This window comes from Bufo bufo, chromosome 7, assembly GCF_905171765.1.
Source record: "Bufo bufo chromosome 7, aBufBuf1.1, whole genome shotgun sequence".
In the NCBI taxonomy this organism is placed as follows: Eukaryota; Metazoa; Chordata; class Amphibia; order Anura; family Bufonidae; genus Bufo; species Bufo bufo.
Window position 1 is genome coordinate 13,565,822 of NC_053395.1, and position 27,267 is coordinate 13,593,088.

Sequence of the window (27,267 nt, forward strand, 5' to 3'; positions counted from 1 at the left end):
GAGAACAAAAGGATTGGGCATGTTTACATTCAACTGACTGGTCCTTATCTCCATCAGAAGGAGTCGGGAGTCCCCGGACATTAATCTGATGTGTATGGCCGGCCTTAGGGACGGAGGCTTCGATAGCGGTATGCAGTCCAGTGGTCGTACACAGAGCAGTGGAGGAGGGCTCCTGCTGCAGTCAGTTGCCTTACAGATAAAAGGAGCACAGGCGGGAATCTTTTCTATTTATGCACATTTTTCACTCCTGATTAGATTATTATACAGAATAGGATAAAAGGTGAGGAGTGTGTTACACACTGCGCTCATCTGTCAGCTTCACTCCCTTCATGGTGCGGTATCTGCCACCCTTCACCTTCACGGTCTGGAGTTACTCAGGTCAGGAACATGAATGTACATTGGACTGAAGGAAGAGGATGGAGAAGAAGGCGCCGCCAAACCCAAATCCACCCCATGTACCATACTCTGTGTATATACAGGCGGTATACGCTGTGACCATCACAGGTTTTCTATTTTGTTCCCTGCAGGACATTTCCAGATACCTCAGCGGTAAGTCTGTGCGAGGCTATAATGTATATCATATACGCAGCTGACAGTGGAATTATAAAGGGGGATCCGTTCCTGGAGGAGACAACTTCCTCCATCTGCTGCGTCACCCATGGTCCACGGACGTCACCATGACTGGGGCACAGGTGGTCTTAGCATTGCATCACCAGGAGCAGAGAGAGGGGAGTGCACAGCAGGTGGTCCTCCAGGACGAGTGACCGCTCCGCAGACACGTAGACAACCTCCCTGCTCCTCTCCTATTATCAGTCTGTGGATGTGACTTGAAGGGGTCTCTACTCACTGACCCAGAGCATGGAGACCCTTGAAATCAAAAGAGAAATATGTCACTGACCCCAAACCTGATGGTTTTCTAATCTTTGTGCAGGCGGAGGAGCCGCATCAAAACCTGAAGAATGACTTTCCTCACAATCCGTGTGATGATTTATAAAGGATCATTTCCTCGGACTCCTAATACTAGTGCAGAGCGCTTAATGTTTAGCTTCACTGGTGTATTATATGTTATTAAAGGTGTCCTCTTCTCAGCACCATTACAGTTTATACAGGTGTAAACACTGGAGTCACTGTGTACATACATTACTTATCCTGTACTGATCCTGAGTTATATCCTGTATTATACTCCAGAGCTGCACTCACTATTCTGCTGGTGCAGTCACTGTGTACATACATTACTTATCCTGTACTGATCCTGAGTTACTTCCTGTATTATACTCCAGAGCTGCACTCACTATTCTGCTGGTGGAGTCACTATGTACATACATTACTTATCCTGTACTGATCCTGAGTTACTTCCTGTATTATACTCCAGAGCTGCACTCACTATTCTGCTGGTGCAGTCACTGTGTACATACATTACTTATCCTGTACTGATCCTGAGTTACTTCCTGTATTATACTCCAGAGCTGCACTCACTATTCTGCTGGTGCAGTCACTGTGTACATACATTACTTATCCTGTACTGATCCTGAGTTACATCCAGTATTATACTCCAGAGCTGCACTCACTATTCTGCTGGTGCAGTCACTGTGTACATACATTACTTATCCTGTACTGATCCTGAGTTACATCCTGTATTATACTCCAGAGCTGCACTCACTATTCTGCTGGTGCAGTCACTGTGTACATACATTACTTATCCTGTACTGATCCTGAGTTATATCCTGTATTATACTCCAGAGCTGCACTCACTATTCTGCTGGTGCAGTCACTGTGTACATACATTACTTATCCTGTACTGATCCTGAGTTACATCCTGTATTATACTCCAGAGCTGCACTCACTATTCTGCTGGTGCAGTCACTATGTACATACATTACTTATCCTGTACTGATCCCGAGTTACATCCTGTATTATACTCCAGAGCTGCACTCACTATTCTGCTGGTGCAGTCACTGTGTACATACATTACTTATCCTGTACTGATCCTGAGTTACATCCTGTATTATACTCCAGAGCTGCACTCACTATTCTGCTGGTGCAGTCACTGTATACATACATTACTTATCCTGTACTGATCCTGAGTTACATCCTGTATTATACTCCAGAGCTGCACTCACTATTCTGCTGGTGCAGTCACTGTGTACATACATTACTTATCCTGTACTGATCCTGAGTTACATCCTGTATTATACTCCAGAGCTGCACTCACTATTCTGCTGGTGCAGTCACTGTGTACATACATTACTTATCCTGTACTGATCCTGAGTTACATCCTGTATTATACTCCAGAGCTGCACTCACTATTCTGCTGGTGCAGTCACTGTGTACATACATTACTTATCCTGTACTGATCCTGAGTTACATCCTGTATTATACTCCAGAGCTGCACTCACTATTCTGCTGGTGCAGTCACTGTGTACATTACATTACTTATCTTGTACTGATCCTGAGTTACATCCTGTATTATGCTCCAGAGCTGCACTCACTATTCTGCTGGTGCAGGCACTGTGTACATACATTACTTATCCTGTACTGATCCTGAGTTACATCCTGTATTATACTCCAGAGCTGCACTCACTATTCTGCTGGTGCAGTCACTGTGTACATACATTACTTATCCTGTACTGATCCTGATTTACATCCTGTATTATACTCCAGAGCTGCACTCACTATTCTGCTGGTGCAGTCACTGTGTATATACATTACTTATCCTGTACAGATCCTGAGTTACATCTTGTATTATACTCCAGAGCTGCACTCACTATTCTGCTGGTGCAGTCACTATGTACATACATTACTTATCCTGTACTGATCCCGAGTTACATCCTGTATTATACTCCAGAGCTGCACTCACTATTCTGCTGGTGCAGTCACTGTGTACATACATTACTTATCCTGTACTGATCCTGAGTTACATCCTGTATTATACTCCAGAGCTGCACTCACTATTCTGCTGGTGCAGTCACTGTATACATACATTACTTATCCTGTACTGATCCTGAGTTACATCCTGTATTATACTCCAGAGCTGCACTCACTATTCTGCTGGTGCAGTCACTGTGTACATACATTACTTATCCTGTACTGATCCTGAGTTACATCCTGTATTATACTCCAGAGCTGCACTCACTATTCTGCTGGTGCAGTCACTGTGTACATACATTACTTATCCTGTACTGATCCTGAGTTACATCCTGTATTATACTCCAGAGCTGCACTCACTATTCTGCTGGTGCAGTCACTGTGTACATACATTACTTATCCTGTACTGATCCTGAGTTACATCCTGTATTATACTCCAGAGCTGCACTCACTATTCTGCTGGTGCAGTCACTGTGTACATTACATTACTTATCTTGTACTGATCCTGAGTTACATCCTGTATTATGCTCCAGAGCTGCACTCACTATTCTGCTGGTGCAGGCACTGTGTACATACATTACTTATCCTGTACTGATCCTGAGTTACATCCTGTATTATACTCCAGAGCTGCACTCACTATTCTGCTGGTGCAGTCACTGTGTACATACATTACTTATCCTGTACTGATCCTGATTTACATCCTGTATTATACTCCAGAGCTGCACTCACTATTCTGCTGGTGCAGTCACTGTGTATATACATTACTTATCCTGTACAGATCCTGAGTTACATCTTGTATTATACTCCAGAGCTGCACTCACTATTCTGCTGGTGCAGTCACTGTCTACATACATTACTTATCCTGTACTGATCCTGAGTTACATCCTGTATTATACTCCAGAGCTGCACTCACTATTCTGCTGGTGCAGTCACTGTGTACATACATTACTTATCCTGTACTGATCCTGAGTTACATCCTGTATTATACTCCAGAGCTGCACTCACTATTCTGCTGGTGCAGTCACTGTGTACATACATTACTTATCCTGTACTGATCCTGAGTTACATCCTGTATTATACTCCAGAGCTGCACTCACTATTCTGCTGTGATGGGGGATCTCTGGATGGCACTGTGATGGGGGGGAATCTGTGGATGACACATATATAGCATCTTATGATATGTGCCATCCACAAATCCCCCCCATAACAGTGTCCCTGCAGTGTGATTGACCCCCAATACAGGGGCTGGGGCCGGCATCTGGATTAGGAATGACAGCGGGGCCCGGTGCAGTCCCTGTATTCTAATGCACCGGCCCCGCTCACTGTAGTATAATCTTATGATCTAACCTGCATTGTTAAGATATAATAATCCATCTGTGTTACTTACATTACAAGTTCTGTAGCAGAGAGGAGGCAGGCTGGGAGGACGGGCGGGCGCCGAGTCACTCACTACGTCACGCGCCAGTGCCGCCTGCTTCATTTATAAAGTGGGTGGCGCAGGCACGTGACGTAGTGAGTGACACGCCGCCCGCCCGTCCTGCCCCCTCTCTGCTACGGAACTTAATGTTCCCTGTCAATCAAACTGCACCACAGTTGCAGAGAGAGCAGAGCCTCTAGGTGTAATGGTAACGCCCCCGTTGCTCCTAGAGGCTCATTTGCATATATTAAAACATAATTTTTCTCAGCAATGCGGGCACATATGAACATGGGACCAACACAGACGCCTTCAGCTGCCAAGAGCACATGGAACAGGTCAGCCGGTGTCAAAGGGACAGAACTGCTGACAGATGCCCTTTAACTTTCAGTTATTTTTAAACTGTGTTTTAATAAAATAAGAAATGGATTTCTACCTGGAAACAATCAGTAGGCAGGTCAGCGGCTGCTGTCGGCTTTACTTTCTCTACTAATTACGTGACATAGTAACATGAAAATGCAGGTCCGATCGACCTATTGACACATGAATATCATATCCGTATACGTTGTTTTTTTAACAATAGAACTCTATGGTGAACGGAGGCCACTTTACGGCATCAGTCTAAGGCAGGGGTGCACAACCTATTTTGGTCTGAGGGCCGCATTGTCGCATTGTTCTGTCTCCTGGGGCCACAAAAAAAATTGAGCTGCTTAAACTGTAAAAGTTTACTGCATGAAAACTATAACTTGTTTTGCATCATTAATATTTAGTATACATTGATGCATTCATATAGCAATACCACACAGGAGCAGATGATTACGGTTCCTTCCCAATAACTGCCTGCTCATCAGTTGAGGTGAAAAGCTTCATTTACATTGCTACGACCATCTCTCATCCTCATACACATTCATTGTTTCTGGACAGCAGAGCTTTGTTCACAGATTTAATGTGCTGCATGACAGATCAATTCACCCAATCGGCAGCGCACTTACATAGGCCGATTATCAGGAACAAGCATTCATAGTAACATTCGTACCTGATAACCTACAATCAGGCTGTGTAAACCCGCCATTGGATTGCCAATTAATTCATACTACAATTTTCATGCACCACTGCATGTTTTGAATGGCACAGAGGCCTACTAAAAAGCCATGAAAAATATGAGAAAATTCCTCATAACAGGATTGGGAGTACAAATATATGCTGCGTTATGCAGTTTATTTATGTATCCTGCTCACAATAAACAGAACAAGGTTTACATACCAGTAACAGTTAAATAAGATATACTGCACAGTACAGTACTAATTAAATGTTAATTAGAGATTAGTAAAATAAACTTTAGAACTGCAAATATAAAAGCAACTGGGTGTTGATTTCACCAAATTTTAGTTTGTGAAAGAGGAGTTAGTGTGATTTCTGGGGTTGCATATTTTTCGCAAGTTTTTGGATGTTAGGTCTCAGCTCAGTTGTGGCTAGTTGCAGAATTGACTGAAGATTCTCATTAGTAAGTCTGCTCCTAAATTTTGATTTGCTAATGTTCATAATAGAAAATGCCTGCTCGCAAGAGTATGCTGACCCAAACAGGCAGGCATAAATAGCTGCTCTTTCACACAATTTGGGATATTCATCTCCTGGCACACATTTATAGAAGTTAAGTAAATCCCTTTCCTTAAACTTGTTTCGTAGACTGTCACATGACTGGAGATCAATGAGTTCCAGTTGGAATTCTGGGGGTGCTTCATCAGCAATAACTGAAAATGGGTCTGCAAACATTTCAAAACCCTTTTTCTCATTTTTAAAATCAGTGAAGCGGTGCTCAAATATGGACTGGAGATGTGCAAGTTTTGCGACATACTCAGACATGTTTGCGCCACTGACACATTTTTGTCTGCATGCTGGGAAATGCACAAGATAGCCATTTTCAAGGTGAGATTGGAACAATTTTAGTTTGGATTGAAATGCAAAGATATAGTTACGAAGATTACTAACAAACTGATTTTTCCCTTGTAGTTTTGCATTCAGTGCATTCAGATGTTGTGTGATGTCTACCGAGAAAGCGAGGTCTCCCAGCCACTTGTCATCTTGTAGTTCTTCAACTATTTTATCCTTCCGAACAAGAAATAATTTTATTTCTTCCAACAACAAGGTTTTCCCCCGGCTCATCCACCTTACTTCTGTATAAAAAACTAGGTCCTGATATTCAGCATCAATCTCTTCTAGAAAAGATTTAAACTGCCGATGGTTAAGTCCTCGCGATTTTATGAAGTTGACAACACTGACAACAACTTTCATTACATTTTCAAATCCAAGCTCTTTTCCACGCAGGGATTGTTGGTGGATGATGCAATGAAACGGAATCAGTTGGTGCTTGTGCTCTCCGAGGTGTTACCACTTTTGGAGCCCATCATGGCTGGAGCTTCATCAGTAACAATTCCAACTAGCTTACTTAAATCTAGATCCATCTTGGCACATAATTCCAATATACCGCTTAACAAATCACTTCCCTTTGTTTGCCCTTGAAATGAGATCATTCCAAGTAATCACTCAAAAATATGAAAATCTGTGGTGACCCCCGAATAAAAACCAGTAGTTGAGCAGTGGAACTGATCTCTGTTGACTCATCTGCTGCCAGAGAAAAGAAAATAATTTTTTTTGCCTTTTCTTCTGTCTGTCCTGAAACATCTGCAGCCGTATCAGCGATCCTGCGGTGAACAGTCCTACGACTGAGGCTAATAGATTCAAATTTTTTAACAGACTCTGGGCATAGTTTCTGTGAAGAAACAACAAGGCACTTTTTTACAAAGTCACCATCTGTGAATGGTCTGGAAGACTTTGCAATCAATTCTGATATTTCATAACTAACTTCCATAGCCGTTTCACTTTCTTTAGATATCTTGGTGAACATAGTCTGCTGTACAGTTAAGCTGCGCTGTAAAGATAAGATCTTCTGTTTGCGCAATTCTCCCTTAAATTGCTCAGAATTGGAATGTGGTTTCGTAGTGCCGCTTAACATTGAATTCCTTCGGCACTGCAACTACACTTTTACAAATTAAGCAAACTAGCTTTCCTCTTTCTTCAATAAAGAAGAACTTTTCTGTCCAGGTCTCATTACATTTCCTGTTCTCATCTGCAATCTTTCTCTTCTTTGCACTGCCCGCAGCATCCATTTTAGGTATGTGCAGCAAAGACCCTTAGCTGTCTCAGATCTGTGAAAAACATATCACATATAGGTTGAGGAACAGGAAAATTTATAATGTAACTGTCATTTTTTATTTTTTTTTGTAATGTATCAGGGCAGTTATATTGACCATTTTTATAATATACTTTAATTACTGAAATTGTCTATTAGAAAAATAGCTCTAAAGTGGCCCATTTTGAGCCCTAGCAGCGCTCCTCTGTCTTCTGTTTATATAACTGTGGAGACGCGCTCAACACTGACTGTGTTATGTAAGCAGAAGACAGAGGAGCGTTGCTAAGGCTGAGAAAGGGCCACTTTAGAGCTAATTTTCTAATAGAAATGTACAATTTAAATTATATTACAAAAATTGTCAGTATCACTGCCCCGATACATTACAAAAATAAAATGAGTTACATTTTAAACTTTCAAATAAGGTTTAACTGTGCACTAATTAATGACATGATAACCTTTAACTAGGGAATCTGTCACCTGGTTTGAGCATATTAAACTGTTAACATAGCAATGTTCAATAAACTACCTTCATTCCAGCATGTGTCTTTTCTTTTATTCAAGTTGTCATTTTGATAAAAAAAAGCGATTTTTCAGATATGCTAATTAACCTTCAAGGTGCCCAGAGGGGCGATTTTCCTCTCCTCTAGTGCCCAGTAAGGCCCCCCTGCAGTGCCCAGCCCGCCTTTATTTCAAGCCCTGCATGCCTCCTCATAAATAAATGTACTTCCACATCTGAGCCGAACGGCGCTGCCCCCTCCACAACGTCATGTAATTTATTCACCCCACGATCCTTGCGTCCTCCTTCCATGCCCATGAAATCTCACGCAGCCGCAGAGGCAACAGCGCTCTGATTAGGTCACTGGGCTCTGCGCATGCCCAGTGACACTATTGAGGTTGTTGCCCTCACGGACAGGTCCAGGCAGTCGGCGATACTGCAGCTGCGCGAGATTTCATGGGCATGGAAGGAGGATGCAAGGATCGTGGGGTGAATAAATTACATGACGTAGCGGAGGGGGCGGCGCCGTTCGGCTCAGATGTGGAAGTACATTTATTTATAAGGAGGCGTGCTGGGCTTGAAATAAAGGCGGGGTGGGCACTGCAGGGGGGCCTTACTGGGCACTAGAGGAGAGAAATAACGCCCCTCTGGGCACCTTGAAGGTTAATTAGCATATCTGGAAAATAGCTTTTTTTTATCAAAATGACAACTTGATTAAAACAAAGAAGACCCTTGCTGGAATGAAGGTAGTTTATTGAACATTGCTATGTTAATAGTTTAATATGCCACTAGGTGGCTTTAATAGCCTACTTTCGCACATCTCAATACCGGAGGAAAACACCTCAGTTTTGTCCCCATTCATTGTTAATGGGGACAAAACTGAACTGAAGGGATTTGAGTGCACCAGAATGCATCCCGTTCTGTTTCATTGCGTTCAGCAAGCAGCATTTTTGAGTGCGTCTTGGGATGCAAAGCAAGACGGATGTAAGTCAATAGGGATGGATCTGTTTTCTCAGAGACAATAGAAAATTGATCCGTCCCCCATTTACTTTCAATGAAGTTCATGACGGATCCGTCTTGGCTATTTTAAAGATAATACAACTGGATCCGTTCATAACAGATGCAGATGGTTGTATTATCATGACAAGTGTTTTTACTGATCCATGACGGATCCAGCAAAAATGCTGGTGTGAAAGTAACCTTAGGCCGTGATCCGTGACCGTTTTTTCGTCCGTGGGTCTTCCTTGATTTTTGGAGGATCCATGGACATGAAAAAAAAGTCGTTTTGGTGTTCGACTGGCCGTGCGGAGCTAAACGGATCCGTCCTGAATTACAATGCAAGTCAATGGGGACGGATCCGTTTGACGTTGACACAATATGGTGCAATTTCAAACGGATCCGTCCCCATTGACTTTCAATGTAAAGTCAGGAGTTAATATACCATAGGATCGGAGTTTTCTCCAATCCGATGGTATATTTTAACTTAAAGCGTCCCCATCACCATGGGAACGCCTCTATGTTAGAATATACAGTCGGATTTGAGTTACATTGTGAAACTCAAATCCGACAGTATATTCTAACACAGAGGCGTTCCCATGGTTATGGGGACGCTTCAGGTTAGAATATACTAAAATAACTGTGTACATGGCAGCCCCCCCCCTGTAGTTAACACATTGGTGGCCAGTGCGGCCGCCCCCCCCCCCCTCGCTCCCTTGTAGTTAACTCGTTGGTGGCCAGTGGGCCCTCTCCCCTCCCTCCCCCTCCTAATTAAAATCTCCCCCCTATCATTGGTGGCAGCGGAGAGTACCGATCGGAGTCCCAGTTTAATCGCTGGGGCTCCGATCGGTAACCATGGCAACCAGGACGCTACTGCTGTCCCGATTGCCATGGTTACTTAGCAATTTGTAGAACCATTATACTTACCTGCGAGCTGCGATCTCTGCGTCCGGCCGGGAGCTCCTCCTACTGGTAAGTGATATGACCTGTCACTTACCAGTAGGAGGAGCTCCCGGCCAGACGCAGAGATCGCAGCTCGCAGGTAAGTATAATCAGCAGTCATGTACACAGTTCTTTTAGTATATTCTAACCTGAAGCGTCCCCATCACCATGGGGACGCCTCTGTGTTAGAATATACTGTCGGTTCTGAGTTTTCACGAAGTGAAAACTCAGCTATGAAAAAGCTTTTATGCAGACGGATCTTCGGATCCGTCTGTATAAAAAGTAACCTACGGCCACGGATCACGGACACGGATGCCAATCTTGTGTGCATCCGTGTTCTTTCACGGACCCATTGACTTGAATGGGTCCGTGAGCCGTTGGCCGTGAAAAAAATAGGACAGGTCATATTTTTTTCACGGCCAGGAAACACGGATCACGGATGCGGCTGCAAAACGGTGCATTTTCCGATTTTTCCACGGACCCATTGAAAGTCAATGGGTCCGCGAAAAAAAACGGAAAACGGCACAACGGCCACGGGTGCACACAACGGTCGTGTGCAGGAGGCCTTACTCGGATCAGTACAATCTTGGCGATACCAAATTTATAGTATATTTTCTGCTTTATCAGATGCACTTTTTTCACCCAACTTGTCAGTGAAAATGTATGTGCATCTTATAAAGCGAATACTAGTGAGTGCTTCATTATAGAAGAGCTCACTAGTATGCAGGAGTCGAGGGGAGCAGTCAGTGAAGCGCTGTACTCCCCCTCCTCCTTGGTCTTTTCTGGGCTGCGCTGCTGTGTCCTGACTGCGTACATCGCCAGAAAGTAGTGTGCGCGCTATGACCTGAGGCTGCATGCGGCATGAGCCCAGAGAAGATCAGGGAGTGTGACTGCAGGAGAAATCACTGGACCTGGAGAGTAGCAGCGGAGAGATCGCTGGACCTGGAGAGTAGCAGCGGAGAGATCGCTGGACCTGGAGAGTAGCAGCGGAGAGATCGCTGGACCTGGAGAGTAGCAGCGGAGAGATCGCTGGACCTGGAGAGTAGCAGCGGAGAGATCGCTGGACCTGGAGAGTAGCAGCGGAGAGATCGCTGGACCTGCAGAGTAGCAGCGGAGCGATCGCTGGACCTGCAGAGTAGCAGCGGAGGAGGAGAGGTAAGTGAATTTATTTATTTTATTTCTGATGGGCCTCTGATATGGGGGTTCTGATCGGAGGTCTGATCTGGTATGGGGGTCTGAGCTGAGGTCTGACATGGGGGGTCTTTGATATACGGGTCTGATCTGCAGTCTAATTAAAAATATATTTTATTTGATTTTTTTCCCCTCTTCTAAAACCTGTAAAATCTTATAGTGGCAGTACTTGGTATTGCAGCTCAGCCTTTATTGATTTGAATGGGGCTGAGACGCTACTAATCCATGCGACTGATGTACAGTGATGTCACATTACCTAGGAAGAGGCTGTGGCGCTTAAAAGGGGTATTCCCATTACATACAATGCCATTGTCTGATAGGTGTGGGTCCCACCATTGGGACCCGCACCTACAACGAGAACGGAGCGGGGAGAGCTATGGCTAGAGGACCCCAGATTTCCCGGGTCTATCCACCACCAAGTGCTGCTCTCCGCTGCTCCCATAGAAGTGAATGGGAGCGTACCGCGCACGCGCGGCCCCTGTTCCTATTCATTTCTATGGGGCAGACGGAAATAGCCGAGCCAGTGCTCGGCTATTTTTGGTGGCCCCATAGAAATGAATGGAGGGTGGCTGCAGATGCGCAGTGCTCCCTCCGTTCATTTACCCGCTCCGGTCTCATTGTAGATGCAGGTTTTAGAGGTGGGACCCTCACCCATCAGACAATGGGGCATATCCTAGCAATATGCCCCCATTGTCTGAGATGGCAAAACCCCTTTAAATGCCTTTTCTAACAGCTGATAGGCGGGGGTCTGTGGTGTCGCACCCCTACAGATCTGATACTGATGACCTATCCTGAGAATAATTCATTAATATCTTTTCCTGGATAGCCCCTTTAAGTACCAGCCCATTTTCATTTTTGAATTTTTTCTCGCCACTTTACAATAGCCATAACTTAAATTTCCATTCATATGTACAATGTACATATATATTCATGACTTGTCTATTGGACAATAATTGGAATTTGGACTGTATTATGGAAGAAGTCAAGTGTCTCTGCTGGTCAGAGGTGCCAGAGAGCTGGGGGGTCCATTCAAAAAATTTTTATTATGCAAGTGCTAAGAGAGACTGTTATTAGTACAGATTTTTTTTCATTAATGATCCAGCGATCTATCAAAAAATCTTACGTTGTTAAAAAACACAACCCCACGTGACTTCCGCGGGTGTGCGCCTCTGCGCAAGTGCAGCACCAGGGCATGGGTAAGCTAAAATTACAGTGAGCATTGACTCATGGATGCGCCCACGGACACCGCGCATGCGCTCTCAGGGGTAAGGAGATCTGACGGTCTTTTGTCTTGTTAATTCTCCTTACCCTGACACTGCGCACGCGCGGATTGTAAAATCTCCTTACCCTCACTGCACTTAGAGACCGACCTGATCCTGATCGAAGCCAGCCAGTAATGAATCTGAAGCGCGCTGTGTAGTGAGGGTAAGGAGATTTTACAAGAAAAAAACCCGTCAGATCTCCTTACCCCTGAGAGCGCATGCGCGGTGTCCGTGGGCGCATCCATGAGTCAATGCTCACTGTAATTTTAGCTTACCCATGCCCTGGTACTGCACTTGCGCGGAGGCACACACCCCTGGAAGTCACGTGGGGTAAGGTTTTTTAATGACTTGGGGTATTCCCATCATGGACAATGGGGGCATATCGCTAGCAGCATATGCCCCCATTGTCTTATAGGTGCTGGTCCCACCGCTGGAACCCGCACCTATATAGAGAATGGAGCCCCAAAAGTGAAGGAGGGCACACTGCGCATGCGCAGCCTCCCTCCATTCATTTCTATGGGGCCGCCGAAAATAACCGAGTGCTGGCTCAGCTATTTCCGTCGGCCTCATAAAAATGAATGGGAGCATGGGCCGCGCATGCGCGGTACGCTCCCATTCACTTCTATGGGAGAGGCGGGGAGAAGCGCTTGGTGGTGGACGGACCCTGGGAAATCTGGGGTCCTCCAGACACAGCGCTCCCCGCTCCATTCTCAATATAGGTGCTGGTCCCAGTGGTGGGACCCGCACCTATCAGACAATGGGGGCATATCCTAGCGATATGCCCCCATTGTCCATGATGGGAATACCCCTTTAAGTTTTTTTTTTATAGAATCCCTGGTTGTATGTAAAGATTGTGGCTGGGGCGGTGTCTTACTGTGTGGACGGGCTGGCAGTGGCACAGGTCCAGAATGGCTGTGGTATTAATGTTTTGGGTGACACTGGTGAGGCGTGCGGGCAGCACAAATCAATAACTTCTTCCAGCCTGGAGGATGCGCGCCTGCTGCCTGCCAGCAATACACTGGGCCAATCAGCAGCAGGTATTTGCACACTGCTAATGCTGATTGGCCCAGTATGTGATGCGGTGCAGGCACACGAGGGAGCGCCCAGTCAGTGAGACGTCGGGGGGAGGCGGGGGACCTGTGTGTTGGCTCTGGGAGGCGGTGAGTAGTGAGCGCAGCTTCAGGGGGCGGGGCATTCCGAGCGCTCTGGGCTGGAGCCAAATCAAGTGAAAGCAGCTGCAGGGGGCGGGGCCTTCAGAGCCGGCTTTATTTTTCACAGAGACGCGCTGATCGCAGAGGCAGACGATCAGCTGTGTCTCTGTGCAGGAGTACGGGGGCCGCAAAAACTGGCTGTGCACCCCTGGTCTAAGGCATCTGTTTAACGTATACGTTAAACGGATGGGAAAAACGCGATGTGAACCCACCCTAAATGACAATGTGTAACCATGACAACGATGTTACAGATGGGGGTTTGGGATCCTGCTTTACCTGAACCAGTAGGAAGCCATTGCTGGATCCTGGTGGACCCCGACTCCTTCATACAAGAGACACAAGAAAACACAGAGGTCACATAACCCTCGGGCCTTGTTCACACAGGTCTACGACTGTGCAACCAAAACCACTGCAACCCTGACAGCGTGCAAGCGGAACGTTACAAACATGGACATCATATGGCGGGATTTATCAGACAGGTTGCAGTGTTACTCGCCAATGCTGTCATAAAAATCTTCTTTATTTCTTCTTCAAAATACAGATAAAAATGCGGGGCTGGGGCGGACCACTATATGCCACGGGACGTTAAGGTGGCGACGGCCACTGACCTCATCTCGCAGACCTGCGCTACTGTATAAGCGTCATCGTGTGTGGTAACCATAACAACCTACGACGCTATTCATTCATAAAACATAGTAAAGTATACAATACACTAAGAATATATTCATACAAATACATCTAAGTCATTCCTATCATATAGACCCAGGAGACCCATGGCAGCCGCACAAATAATACATCTTGCCTCCCTCTGCAGAAGTAACCCGTGCCCATCGCCAGCCTGTGGCATGTTCGGGACCAGTTCAATACCTGCACAGGTTAGGCGAGTCGGGCTGCCCCCATGAAGCTCATGGACATGGTTGATAAGTCTCGTACCGTTCGCTCCTGCAGAGGGAGGCAAGATGGGTTATTCGTGCGGCTGCCATGGGTCCCCTGCAAGGTGATGACTACTACTGGCCACCATCCATCACAAATAAGTCACAAAACATTAAAAGGGGCAGTGCTGGAATGTGGGGTGGCCCGCTTTGGAGACCGGATCCCCTTGCATCATGTGGCCATTTGTCATGATTTAAGGAGAGCCGGTCACCACCATGGTCAGCGATCGGCTGCAGTGATGTCAAACCAGATGCTGACATTGAGGAATCCTAGATGAACATTGCAGGCCTGGAGAAGAAGGAGCGGGGAGCCAGCAGGTAAGTAATCATCCCTTTACAGCTCTGGCCAAGGTGGGGGGATTTGCCAAAAGACCCCACACATTCTTGCACAACCCCTTTAAGGATAACCATCCTTGGGATTCGGTACTGGTTCTCACTGAAGAGACTTATTTTCAAGGAAGTGTTCCATGGGAAACATATGCAAACTATCTCACGTCGGCCAAATCACACACATCTCCAAAAGGAAGAGCAACGCCTCGTCCTCCCAGCCCTAATTAATTTCTGTGGCAAACATCGCCACTTATAGAATGTCTTTGTATATATCTGCTCTTACTGTAATGTTTACTATGTTAAATGATGGCTGTTCTGTGCCTCTTCCCCTCTCCCTTTTTTCCTGTCCCATTGTTTCCCCAGCAAGGTGTTGTCTCCGGGACACTGGGAGACCAGTCTAAACCAGCTGCTCTGTCCCTCCTCGATCTCCCATCAGCCCTTGTTATTGTCTGGCCCCACCCTTCCTTGTACCATAGTAATCCATGTGCCCTATTGTATGTAAATGAGGCTGTTGGGGGGTTTAAAGTAGGTGTGCTAGGCCTAAATAAAGTTAGTTGATTCCCAGAACTGTGTTTTGTCCGGTTACTGGGGGGATTTGGGAATATTGCCTATTTTCAGCGCTCGGTGTGGATTACCTTACTGTATCAGCGGAGATATTGGGATTTAATATTGCGGCTCCGCTACAATTGGTGGCAAGCGGCGGGATCCAACCTTACAGCCGAAAAGTGCCGTTCGTGCAATTGGAACTGCCGAATGGAAAAGTGAATGGCAATTCGTAGGCAGCAAAGAAACGAACATAGAGGCGAATGGAGACAGATTACAACGTATTGAAACGGCAAACGTTAAAGGGACTGCTGGAAGCCAGGGGTAAGATAGCCAGCAATAAGTCTAAGGCGGTACTTATTGCCGAACTGATGGAGGGAGACAGAACTCGCAGTGCTACACCCCCAACAAGCATGGAGGAGACCCTATTCCAAAGAGAAGTGAGAACCAGGCTGGAATTCTTACCCAGTCCAGTACCTTTGGAATTAATGACCGCAATTTTTGCAGATGTGCAGGAGTATGTGATGGCACACAGACGGCAGGAATTCTCACCCAGAGCAGAATCTACGGAGTTTTCCACTACCAGCCAGGTAAAACCCAAAATACCCCACCATGCTTTTAAAACCTTTTGCGAAGACAAAGAGGAGATCGATGGGTATTTACAGGATTTTGAAAGGCTGTGTGACCTGCATGATTTGGAGCAGGCCGTGTGGGTACCCTTACTGGCAAGCAAATTGTCCGGTCGTGCTGCCGAAGCATACCGGACCGTGCCCAGAGAGTACAGTAAAAATTATGCCCGGGTAAAGCAAGCGCTACTGGAGAGATATGCTATTACCCCGGAGGCATACCGGCGCAAGTTCAGAGGATTGCGCAAAGCAGACAAGGACTCCCACGCCGAATGGGCACACAAGCTAGACCAAGCTTCCCAGGGGTGGATACAAGCCAGCCAAGCTACCACCATGGAGGAGTTACGCCAGCTGTTATTATTAGAGCAGTTCTTCAATGGCCTAACACCGGAGGCACAAGAATGGGTAAGGGACAGAAAACCCCTCACCCTCACAGAGGCAGCACGATTGGCAGACCAGCACTACGACGCTAGGAGGCATCACGGGAACTTTAACCGAGGGTATGCCAGACCCAGCACCCATCCAGGTCCAGTCACTACTACCGCACCTACAACAACCCCATTGAGACCAACACCTGTGGGACACAACTCCCAGTCTCGTTATAATGGCAGGGCCAAAATCCAGTGCCATTCCTGCAAGCAATGGGGCCACATGGCAAGAGAGTGCACCCAGAACCGGAGCCGGCAAGCCTGGAATCAAGCTTGTCAAAATCTGGTACTCCGGGCAGCCGCTCACCACTACCAAGCAGAACCAGCAACCCAAGAAGTGGTGTTCAACCTTACCGACGAGCCATTGGGGATACTACACGATGTGATGTCAGTACACGCTACAGATAATCGACAGCCACATCGCCAGACAGTAACCCTGGAGGGGAGAGAAGTACAAGGGCTCCGTGACTCGGGGGCCACTTTGACTCTGGTAGCCCCCATCTGGTTCCAGGTTCAGCATATACAGGCGGATCCGTAGCCGTCCGGGTAGCAATGTACCGACTGCCCACCGCCAAAGTACATTTGAATTGGGGTGTGGGGGAAGGTATGGTGGAGGTGGGTTTGATGCATAAACGTCCGGCAGATGTGGCTTTGGGAAATGATCTGGGCAAAATGACTTCCGCTTTTGTGCCCCAAGCCCCTCTCACCGAAGCATATCCGGTAACCACTCGGCAACAGGCTCGCACCACGGCCCCTTCCACGCACTCTGAGGCCCCGGTAAGAGACAATGTACCCCTTTTGACCCGTGTTCCCTGGGATACCCCGACTGACTTTGGGGCAGAGGTTAAAGTAGTCCCGACATTGCAGGAGTATAGAGATAGAGTGACCTCAGATCAGGCAGGATTAGAGGGGGAGCGGTATGCCTGGGAAAAAAGGTTACTGTACCGTATTGCTGAAAGAGTGGTAGGGGGGTCTGTGAACGCCACGACCAGACAGCTGGTAGTACCCCAGAAATACCGACAGGAACTCCTTAGAATTACGCACGATATTCCGTTATCTGGCCACCTAGGGATGACTCGAACTAGGTACCGATTAACCCATGCATTCTTCTGGCCAGGTATCTCTAAAGATGTGCGGCAGTACTGTCAGACCTGTGACATCTGTCAGAGGGTAGGGAAGAGGGGTGACCGACACAAAGCCAAACTATGCCCCTTCCCATTATTGAAGAACCGTTTAGCAGAGTGGCGGTAGATATAGTAGGACCTCTGTCAAAGCCCAGTCTTTCCGGCAAGAAATACATTTTGACCGTTGTAGATTACGCCACCAGGTACCCCGAGGCAGTGGCCCTCACTAATATCCACGCTAAAACTGTGGCCTAGGCCCTGATGAAAGTATTTTCCCGTATGGGGTTCCCTCAGGAGATAATCTCCGATAGAGGGACACAGTTTACAGCCGAAGTGACCCACCAGCTGTGGAAAATATGTGGCATTAAGCCGATTGTAAACTCCGCTTATCACCCACAGTCCAATGGGTTATGTTAAAGATTTAATGGAACGTTGAAACAGATGCTCCGTACATTTGGAGAGTCCCATAAGGACTGGGAAAGGTTCTTACCCCATTTGCTTTTTGCGTACTGAGAGGTTCCCCAAGAGTCTATCGGGTTTTCTCCATTTGAACTGTTGTTTGGGAGAAGGGTGAGGGGGCCCCTAGATTTAATTAGAGAGCATTGGGAGGGGGAGAGCAGTGCAGATGGAGTCCCCATTGTGCCATATGTACTGGAGTTCCGGTACCGCTTCGAGGCATTAACCCAGACTGTACGGGTGAACCTCCGAGCGGCCCAGCAGCGCCAGCGCCGATGGTACGATAGGGGAGCCAGGGACCGTAGCTTTCAAGTAGGACAGAAAGTTTTGATTTTAAAACCTGTCCGCACGGACAAGCTACAGACTACCTGGCAGGGCCCATACCAAGTGGTGGAACAGAGATGTGACACCACTTATGTGATCGGCCCCTGCTTGGGGGTAGGGAAGCGACGCATGCTTCATGTGAATATGCTCAAACCCTACCACGAGAGAATAGAGGACGTAGCAGCTATCTGTGCCCCGGCCTCGGAAGATTATGAAAATCTTCCACTGCCTGATTTATTAGAGAAGGAGGATCAGGCAGAGAATCCTACAGGGGTACAGCTGGGGGAGCGGTTAAGTCCCCAGGAGCGTGCCCAGGTACAGGAGTTGATTGCAGCTAAGGGGGCCACGTTCTCTAATTTACCAGGGTACACTCCACTAGCTACACACCAGGTAGAGACTCCAGGACAGCTACCTATGTGGCAGACTCCATATCGTATCCCTGAAGCAGTCAGGGAACATATGAGGAAGGAGATTGAGGAGCTGTTGCAGCTAGGGGTTATTGAGCATTCCGATAGCCCCTGGGCATCGCCGGTAGTGCTAGTACCCAAGAAGGATGGCACGACACGCTTCTGTGTCGACTACCGGAGGCTAAATGACAAAACAGTGTCTGATGCCTATCCGATGCCCCGGATAGACGAGCTGCTAGAAAAAATGGCCAGGGGCCAGTATCTCACTACTATTGATTTGTATAAGGGGTACTGGCAGATTCCACTAGCCGAGGATGCCATCCCAAAGTCGGTGTCACCCCGTTTGGCTTGTACCAGTTTCGAGTCATGCCATTCGGGATGAAAAACGCTCCGGCTACCTTTCAAAGGATGGTAGATCGGCTACTGGATGGGTTCCAGGAGTATGCCTGTGCATACCTGGACGATATCGCCATATGTAGCCAGACGTGGTCAGACCATTTGCGACATATTAGTGCTGTTATTGACCGTATTGGAGAGGCCGGGTTGACGCTGAAGCCCAGCAAGTGTCACATAGGGATGGCAGAGGTGCAGTATCTTGGTCACCGGGTAGGAAGTGGGCAACAGAAGCCCGAACCAGCCAAAATAGAGGCTGTAGCTAAGTGGCCTACCCCCCGGACAAAGACTCAAGTGTTGGCATTCCTAGGTACCGCCGGGTACTACCGCAAATTCGTGCCCAACTACAGTGCCCTGGCCAAACCCATCACTGAATTGATCCGTAAAAACCTTCCTCGACAGGTCACCTGGGCCCCAGAGTGTGATCAGGCATTTCAACAGCTCAAGACTGCTTTAACCAATGCACCAGTACTGACTGCTCCTGATCCAACTAAACGATTTCTTGTCCAGACAGACGCTTCAATGTTTGGATTGGGGGCAGTACTGAGCCAAGTTGGAACCGATGGCGGAGAACATCCCGTAGCTTACTTAAGCAGAAAGTTATTACCAAGGGAAGTAAGCTACGCCGCCATTGAGAAAGAATGCCTGGCCGTGGTGTGGGCCCTCAAAAAGCTGCAGCCCTATTTGTATTAACAACCATTCTCATTGCTCACAGATCACAACCGGTTGGTATGGCTGAACAGGGTGTCAGGAGACAATGCCCGGCTGCAGCGCTGGAGTTTTGCATTGCAGCCGTTTGACTTTACCATTCACTACCGCCCTGGGGAAAAAAAAAATGGTAACGCCGACAGGTTATCCAGACAAACTGAACTTGAAAAGTGATCTGTGAGTGCTCCTCCGGACATCACCAAGCCGATCCGTTGGGATCAGACTGTGTATGCCGGCTTGGTTCTGGGGGAGCATCGCCACTTATAGAATGTCTTTGTATATATCTGCTCTTACTGTAATGTTTACTATGTTAAATGATAGCTTTTCTGTGCCTCTTCCCCTCCCCCTTTTTCCTGTCCCATTGTTTCCCCAGCAGGGTGTTGTCTCTGGGAGACCAGTCTAAACCAGCTGCTCTGTCCCTCCTCGATCTCCCATCAGCCCTTGTTATTGTCTGGTCCCACCCTTCCTTGTACCATAGTAATCCGTGTGCCATATTGTATGTAAATGAGGCTGTTGGGGGGTTTAAAGTAGGTGTGCTAGGCCAAAATAAAGTTAGTTGATTCCCAGAACTGTGTTTCGTCCGGTTACTGGGGGGGATTTGGGAATATTGCCCATTTTCAGCGCTCGGTGTGGATTACCTTACTGTATCAGCGGAGATATTGGGATTTAATATTGATGCTCCGCTACAATTTCCTTCACTGTAAGTAGAGTGGAATTTCAAAAACAGTGAAGACTTGGCAGAAATTGCTTACAATTGGGGTAGCAGAGGACATAGTAGGACCTGCACCTATCTTCAGGATGGCGTCCACAGCCTCCTGTGGATATTCCAGAAATGTCTCAGATAGGAATACCCCTGTAAGAAAACCGTGATCCAAATAATCCTCGATGGAGGGATGCATGGGGAGATCATCTGCCCACAATCAGGAAGCTCAAGGTCAAGCATTTGAGTAGCTGGCACTTAGGTCAGCCCTCGGGGGTCAGGATCTACGCCAGCATCTGACTAACACCAATTACTGAAAGGGAGCCGATAGAAAACGGAGCCGGCCGTAGATTCTGATTTATCCAAAAATAATAATCTGAAGATGTACAGTTAACTCCCCATGGCGTGGCTCACCTCCCACCGCTGCCACTTCATGCTCTCCTCCTTCACCGGTCTGGTCGCCATCTCGCTCTCCTCTCTCCTTCGCCTCATCATGTATAACCTCTCAGAGGGTGAGCACCTGGATTTATAGCCCCTGATCTTCTCTTCTATTAGGTCGCTGCTATCCCAGTAATATAAGACACGACCCGGTGCAGAGATAAGGGGCCTTTCATTCAATTCAATGGGACTTGCACTCAGCTCAAGGCTCTCTATAACACATCGGTAGAGGAGTAGAAATGTGCTATAAAAGAGCCTTGAGCGGAGCGGGCTCAGGCAGGAACCGGGTCCACTCAGCTAAATCCTGGCATAGCACACCTGTACAGGGCACAGGGTACCGATGTGCAGTGCCAGAATTAAGCCAAGCTTGAGGGGAGCACAGGCAGGAGCAGCGATCTCCGTCCTGCGCAGTGTTCGCTGGGGCCCCCGATTATATACATACAAGTCAGGGAATGATGATAAAATCCATGACTTTGGGACCTTATTTAAAAAGGCAAACAGCATAAGTGATTAATAAAGTATATTACTAAAATAAATTTTGAACAGTTTAAAAGAAAGTTGTAAAAAGGTTTCGTTACTCTATAAGCTACCACCGGCAAGTTCACAGAAGAGGCCAGAAATATTTAAAGAAATGCTATCCAATCAGGAACTCCTTCCCTAACACGAAAGTCCTGCGTTAGACTGGTCAGCTGACCCACAGTAATGGATCCGCTGTGACACCACTGCATAGCAACTGCCCCAAACAAACTATAGGAGAAGCTAACACAATGGGAGTAAACCCGCTGGTCGTAGCATATGAGCCCTTTAGAAGCAGCTAACTGATATTGTGCTGAGGTTCTTCAACCTGGGGAATTATCATCATAATATCAAGTAACAATTCACAAATATTGGCTACTGAAAACATACATCAACTGCACGGTACCGAGAAACTGCTCTCAGATTATCAATTGTCGACATGTTCGCCTTGTGTAAACAGGATTTGTTAGTCGATATAAAGAAAAGATAAGAGAAAGATGTAAATACAAGCAAAGTGATCAAAATAATGATATACAACCCGATTACGGTTCTATATAAATGCTCGTCTTTTGAACATTAACAACTTGCTGTATTGTCAGTCGCCAAGTGAAGGCTTCTCCTGAGCTCCTCGTATACACAGGCCTAAGTCCAAAATAACCTGAGACATAAACCAGGAACATGAGGTGACACAATAATGGCATCAAATATTTATTATTTTGTCATCAAAAGGGACTTGAATATCCACAACGAATATACTACAATTCCCATCATCCTACACAGTCAGAGTTAAGTGTCACTCTACAACCCTGGAAACAGATTAACTTGAGATAATGAAGAAGAGCCGTCTACAGGAGCCTGATGGACCACAACCATGTAACATTTCCTGACTTGGTCACCTAAAGCTGCCATAGATATTCCAAAATAGTAACATGGACTTTATTGACCTCAGCTTAATATCGTAACAAAGGCTTCCTCCTCCACATAGAGGAGAACATGAAGGGGTTCAGAGAAGGTGGCGGTGAAGGTGTGTAAGTGTCTGATGGGGTCACACAGCTGATAGAAGGACAGACGCCCGGCCTCATAGTCTAAGAAGACTACAAGTGTTGGACATGTTGGCATTGAATGTAGCGTTTCTCTGACTGAGTCATGTAACACTGAGTATTCTGCATCTTCTAAGATCAGACACCAAGATTTATTATTATCACCAGCCGCAGACAGATCTCCATCCTTATCTATACTGGGATAGGACAGTCCGATGGCACATGTTGTTTTCTGGTTCCACTCTACCTCCCAGTAATGTCTTCCTGAGGAGAGGCCACATCTGCTTAACACCTGGGGATAATCCAGGAACCTTCCTGGTGATATTGGTCTGCCATGTTCTTCTTCTTCAGTTCCTGTTGCTGTTTTCCGATCTTCTGATATCTCCACATATTCATTAGCAGTGTCCTCATCCAGCAACATGTTAGGAACATGGAGCCCGAGCTCTGATGTGACATTGGTGACAATATCCCTCATAGATCGGTGTAAGGTCAGTGAGATCAGAACCTCATCCAGATCATCCTCAGACCTGCCCTCTCCACCATCTCCCCCTGTGTCCTCATCATCTCCATGACCACATACTGTAATGTCACCTTCTTGTAGGAGTCTTATTGGGTCGGTGACATGACACATCTCCTCCACGTGATGCATCTTCCTGGACAGCTCGTCCTCCTCTATTTCCAGCTTCTTGACCAGATCAGATATCTGGGACACAATCTTCTCCTCCTGCCTGGAGATCTCGCTCAGCGCTTTCTTTTCTGCCATTTCCAGTTGCTCCTTAATGTCCATAAATAACTTCCTGACGTTCTTCCTCTTATCAGAGGTTTTCTCCTGGATATTCCTCTGACGATCCTGCAGATTCTGGACTCTTGATTGTATTTCTGCTTTTTGTAGGTTTCCTTCATCCAGATATTTCTCCAGTTTCTTCTTCTTCTTCTCAGATGCCTCATCTAGAAGTTCCACCTGGTGTCCCCTGTGATCACCAACCAGACAGCAAAAAGCACACACACAAGCTGCATCCTGCGGGCAGTAATACTCCAGAACTTTCTTGTGGAGGGAACATTTTTTGTAGCCAAAGGATCTGGTGGGTTCTGTTAATATATGATCCACTGTCTTGTTATGGGCTCCGAGATGTTTATGGCACATGGAGATCTCACACTGCAGACATGTCCTCACAGCCGGTACAGGAGACCTTGTACAGTAAGTACAGAAGATCCCGGTCTCCTCCATATCAGGCTGAGCAGATAAACTCTCCACTATGTTCCCCAGCTTCCTGTTCTTCTCCAGGGCCGGACGCTCCGGATATTCTGCTCTGCACTCAGGACAGGAATACACTCCAGCTGCCTCCTGTGCATCCAGCGCACTCACAATACACGAGCGGCAGAAGTTGTGTCCACATCTCAGGGACACGGGATCTGTATAGAGGCTCAGGCAGATGGAGCAGTCCAGCTCGGCCCTCAGATCAGCAGACGCCATTCTGCAATGAATGAAAGTAGTAATATGTTAGCTTCTAGATTGTATAAGTCTTCTACCAGGGGCGTTGCTAGGGTCTCAAAAGATCAGGGGCCCAAGCCCCAATGCATCTGGCCCCAGTCGACGCCCCCCACTAGCACTAAACACATTTTACTTGCTGCATAGACACCATCAAACATACAGGAGAATACAGCAGCACATACCTCTCACATCCAGGGCCCCCAGGTGATGCCTCCTCTGATGTAGATCTTCTCATCATCTTCACCATTTGGTCCGGACAACTTCTCACAGCCATGCCTCGTCTCTGCAGAGTGTGACACACAGACATCTTAGGTTCCTCACATTTCTATCATCATCCTCCAGTCCCAACACTGTTATCCTGCTGCTCGCTGTGCCCCCCAATACCCCAAAATTATATGCTGAAGAAATACTAGTGCCCCCATAGTAATAGTGCTCCTCATAGTCCCACCAATAGTAATTCCCTTCTAGAATGCCCTCATTAGTAATACTGCTCCCCAAGAATGCCCCCATTAGTAGAACCCTCCTGTATTAATAATGCCCTCACAGAGCCCCCAGTAGAAATAAGGTCCCCCTATTGTTCCCCCAGTGGTAATAAAGCTCCCTACAGACCCCTCAGTAGTAAAAAGGCCGATGTATAAGCCTCCTATAGAGCCCCCTGTAGCAATCAGGACCCCGATAATGTCCCCTGTATTTATAATGCCGCCCCCCTGCAGTGCCCCCTATAGTTAAAATCTTCCCTGTAGTGCCCTCAGAAATAATAATGCCCCAGCCATTCCAACAGACAGGCCCATGTAAATAAGATAACATCATCTCTCCTGCCCCCTCCAACACACAGTCCCATGTAAGACACATCACACCCTGTCTCTCACAGTGGCCCCCAGCATTAATAATGTCCCTCATAGTGGCCCCCAGCATTAATTATGTCCCCCATAGTGGCCCCAGCATTAATAATGCCCACCATAGTGGCCCCCAACATTAATAATGTCCCCTATAGTGGCCCCCAGCATTAATAATGCCCACCATAGTGGCCCCCAGCATTAATAATGTCCCCCATAGTGGCCCCAAGCATTAATAATGTCCCCTATAGTGGCCCCCAGCATTAATAATGTCCCCTATAGTGGCCCCCAGCATTAATAATGTCCCCCATAGTGGCCCCAGCATTTTCTTTTGACTGCCAAAAAACAAAAATAAAACAAAACCCACACCTCATCCACACTCGCTTCTCACTGGATGCAGCAGGACCTGATCGTGTGATGGACGCTACTTAAAATGCTGTCACATGGCCTAAATACCCCCCAACTCCCCTCCTCTCAGGCCCTCCAACATACAGTCCCATGTAAATAATACCACTCCCCTCCCTTCAGCCCCTCCAATATACAGTCCCATGTAAAGAACATCACTCCCCTGCCTTCATCCCCTCCAGTATACAGTCCCATGTAAATAACATCACTCCCCTGCCTTCATCCCCTCCAGTATACAGTCCCATGTAAATAACATCACTTCCCTGCCTTCAGCCCCTCTAACATACAGTTCCATGTAAATAACATTACTACCCTCAGCCCATCCAACATACAGACCCATGTAAATAATATCACTCCCCTCAGCCCGTCCAACATACAGTCCCATGTAAATAACATTACTACCCTCAGCCCATCCAACATACAGTCCCATGTAAATAACATTACTCCCTCCCTTTAACCTTTCTAACATACAGTCCTATGTAAATAACATCACCCCCTCCCTTCAGCCCCTCCAACATACAGTCCAATGTAAATACCATCACTCCCTTGCCTTCAGCCCCTCTAATATACAGTCCCATGTAAATACCATCACTTCCCTCCCTTCAGCCCCTCTAATATACAGTCCCATGTAAATAACATCACTCCCTTCAGTCCTATGTAAATAGCATCCCTCCACTGCCTTCAGCCCCTCCAACATACAGTCCCATGTAAACATCATCATTCCCCTCCTTTTAACCCCTCCAATATACAGTCCCATGTAAATAACATTACTACCCTCAGCTTATCCAACATACAGTCCCATGTAAATAACATTACTCCCTCCCTTCAACCCCTCTAATATACAGTCCTATGTAAATAACACCCAAAAGTATCGATTGGGTATCAAAATTTCGATACCCGCAACAACCCTATTCCATGTAAATACCATCACTCCCCTCCCTTCAGCCCTCCAACATACAGTCCCATGTAAATAACATAATTCCCTCCCTTCAGCCCCTCCAACATACAGTCCCATGTAAGAAAACATCACTCCCTTCCATCATACAGTCCCATGTAAATAACACCCCTCCCTTCAGCCCTTACATGCAGAGGTGGTGTAAGAGAGGAGAACTACAACTCCCAGCATTCCTCTGCCTCTCCTACCTCTCCTCCTGTCAGAGAAGTTATCACAAGGTCTTCCCTATTAGTTCGGTAGCGGCTAAACTCCAGACACCAAACGGACCTTCTGACGTCACCGAGTCAGTCACGTGACATTCTCTTGTCACGTGACTCTGATTGAATCAACAGCGCGAAAAGAAGGGTCGGAAGCCGGAGAGCTCAGGCTGTGTGCAGAGCAGGAGACGGACGGCTGCTCCTCACTGATAGGGGCGGGGCGAGAGTGTCTGTCAGTGCTGGAGGTGCGTGTGTGTGTGCTGAGGGGGCGGGGCGAGAACTGTATGCTGATAGGGGCGGGGCGAGAGTGTCTGTCAGTGCTGGAGGTGCGTGTGTGTGTGCTGAGGGGGCGGGGCGAGAACTGTATGCTGATAGGGGCGGGGCGAGAGTGTCTGTCAGTGCTGGAGGTGCGTGTGTGTGTGCTGAGGGGGCGGGGCGAGAACTGTATGCTGAGGGGGCGGGGCGAGAACTGTGTGCTGAGGGGGCGGGGAGGGGGCGGGGCGAGAACTGTGTGCTGAGGGGGCGGGTGTTCTGTCAGAGAACCTCAGATTCCCTTACCCTGGGATTGTAATATTGTGTGCAGGGGCTGTGTAATATCGTGTGCAGGGGGGGGGGGGGCTGTGTAATATCGTGTGCAGGGGGGGGGGGGGGGCTGTGTAATATCGTGTGCAGGGGGGGGGGGGGGGGGGCTGTGTAATATCGTGTGCAGGGGGGGGGGGCTGTGTAATATCGTGTGCAGGGGGGGGGGGCTGTGTAATATCGTGTGCAGGGGGGGGGGCTGTGTAATATCGTGTGCAGGGGGGGGCTGTGTAATATCGTGTGCAGGGGGGGGCTGTGTAATATCGTGTGC

General features: G+C 47.3%; 1 protein-coding gene across 1 annotated transcript; it reads right to left on the bottom strand.

Moving 5' to 3' along the window:
* Window positions 1-21,913: 21,913 nt before the first annotated feature.
* LOC121007782 (E3 ubiquitin-protein ligase TRIM39-like) lies at window positions 21,914-23,772 on the bottom strand. Its single transcript, XM_040439983.1, has 2 exons — window positions 22,363-23,772; window positions 21,914-22,075 (listed from the first exon to the last, which is right to left on the bottom strand). The coding sequence occupies exon 1, from the start codon at window positions 23,758-23,760 to the stop codon at window positions 22,438-22,440; it is 1,323 nt and encodes a 440-aa protein (XP_040295917.1). The 5' UTR covers window positions 23,761-23,772; the 3' UTR covers window positions 21,914-22,075; window positions 22,363-22,437.
* Window positions 23,773-27,267: the final 3,495 nt, after the last annotated feature.